The sequence below is a fragment of the Crocuta crocuta genome, unplaced genomic scaffold (assembly GCF_008692635.1).
Source record: "Crocuta crocuta isolate KB4526 unplaced genomic scaffold, BGI_CrCroc_1.0 scaffold1391, whole genome shotgun sequence".
Classification (NCBI taxonomy): domain Eukaryota; kingdom Metazoa; phylum Chordata; class Mammalia; order Carnivora; family Hyaenidae; genus Crocuta; species Crocuta crocuta.
The window spans coordinates 204,354-206,596 of NW_027532660.1; the positions used below are offsets into that span (position 1 = coordinate 204,354).

The 2,243-nt window shown below is 40.8% G+C and overlaps 1 protein-coding gene across 1 annotated transcript in view; it reads left to right on the forward strand.

Annotated features, from left to right (window-relative positions):
• HEPH (hephaestin) overlaps positions 1-2,243 on the forward strand; it is a gene marked incomplete at its 3' end in the record, with an annotated part of 48,311 nt that overhangs the window by 33,918 nt on the left and 12,150 nt on the right. Inside the window, exon 11 of the mRNA XM_077780702.1 lies at positions 173-385. Coding sequence (XP_077636828.1) covers positions 173-385 — 213 coding nt within the window. The remainder of the gene's footprint in view (positions 1-172; positions 386-2,243) is intronic.

Consider the following 2,243-nt stretch of genomic DNA (forward strand, 5'->3'; position numbering starts at 1 on the left):
TGTTAGCTTAGCACAGTCTACTAATTTAGTAATAATTTAAATAAATTGGGTAATAGAAACTAAAAAAAAAATTTGTGGGAAACCATAGTACAGAACTGATGCTATGCTGCTGGCCAGTGCCTGAGGAATCTGTTCTCATCTTCCTGTTTTGTCTTGCGCTTTTGTTTTCCAGCCATTAATGGGTTTATGTTCTCTAACCTGCCCAGGCTGGACATGTGCAAGGGTGACACAGTGGCCTGGCACCTGCTTGGCCTGGGCACAGAGACTGACGTGCATGGAGTCATGTTCCAGGGCAACACTGTGCAGCTTCAGGGTATGAGGAAAAGTGCAGCCATGCTCTTTCCTCATACCTTTGTCATGGCCATCATGCAGCCTGACAACCCTGGTAAGTGACTTAACATCTGGCCCTAGGCTGAGAGGCTCTGTTGGGCATGGTGCTGGGTGAGGGAGGCAGGTGAAGAGAAAAGACAAGTTGAGAATTCATGGGAAGTTTTCAAAACACTCTTGACTTCTCTCTCCTCAATGTGCACTCTATGTTCTGGTTATTTGGATATTTTTCTTAGCTGTAGGCAAAAAGTAGAGCTTAGGAAGCTGTTTTCTGGAAAAACAGGAAATAAATATGGATACTGCATGGCAACAGGGCAATTCTTATATAGGTAGAGGGTGGACTTGGCTGTGCACTCCCATGGTTACGTAGAAATTTTATAGATAAACTCCTTGCTTTGTGAGGGAGGTCCACGAGATGTACCTATATATAAAGTGCTTTTAACTCTAATATTCTGTGAGGATTTGTGCAAACTTCTGGTGGGAGAGGGGTGCGGTGTGCTGTAACAGTTTCAGCCCAGGAATAAGAACATAAAACTTTTAGCCCAAGGTCATTCATTAATTTGCTATTTCATTTTGGTCTAACCAACCCCCACCCTGTGGCTGGATTTCTTTCTTCTTTCTTTCTCTGTCCCACCACCCTCCCTCCCTCCCTACCTCTCTGTCCTTTCCCATCTTCCCCTTTTCCTCCCCCATTCCTTTCCTTTCTCTCCCTCCCTCTCTCTCTCCCATTGTTCATTCCCCTCCCTTTCCCCTTCTTTCTCTATCCCATTTCATAATTTCCCTATCCTTCTTTCATAAAGAAAATTGACTAGAATATTCCTTTAGAGTCCATCTATCTCTGACATTTTATAATGTAATAGTACTTTTTATTTTCAGTTCCTAGCGGTATTATTTTTTTAGGCAGTAGGTTGCAATAGCATTTGCCAGAAAAATCTGTCAGTTCCATACAGTCTCCACTAAACCTTTATTTTAGTTCTGGAAACTACATTTGTATTTGGAAAAAATATCCTGAACCAAACAAATCTCCCTGACAATTTAATAATTTCATTCTGGCACTAGGTTTGAAAAACATTTGACATAAAGGTGGTCTCCACAGACTTCTTGGGACTTCATTTCTGTTCATTTACCTGGGATAATTTCTTGGTTAAGGAGAGTTGTTTCTAGTAAATTAGAAACATGGTTTATGGAGATGGAAAAAAAAAAAAACACAGACATAAATGTTTGTAGTAAGGCCTAGGGTGGGAAACTTCTAAATGAGAAAGACTTTCCAGGAAGGAAAAAGGAAAGAAGGAAGGAAGGAAGGAAGGAAGGAAGAGAAGTCAGAGAAGAAGCAAAAGAGGAAGGGGAAGACAAAAGACCCTCCTCTCTAGCCTTGATCCCCAAACCAAACCCTAGGTTTACTCTCCTTCCTGCAAAATTAGCCAGGCTCCCCAGCCAAGTCTATATGTCTCCCCATGCTTACTCCTACTTTGGATAAATGAATCATTTTTATACCACACCAAAGGCAGCCCAAGAAGGGTTGCTGCTGNGGTTTTTTAAAGACTTGAAAGGTTATTCTTGGTCAAGATTCCTTAATTATTAGCAAAGGCCCAAACTCTTTGCATTTTCCAGACCTTTCAAATTCTTTTATCTTTATCAAGAATGCATGAGTAATGGATTGGAGGAAGTGGTAGAACACTTTTGAGATAATCTCTATTTAGTTACTTTACTAATGATAGGAAAAGACAGAGACCTGGATGGAGAGGGTGATGATTTACTCAGGTTAAATATCTTGACTTTATATTTTTCTTACTGTCTTGCCTTTTCACCATCAAGCTTTGATTATTACTCCTAGATGATCTCTTGAATCTGAAGTCTCCTTCATTCTTTCCCTGGGGACTTGATCTCCAGCGAAGATTGAGAGAGACCATTAGGAG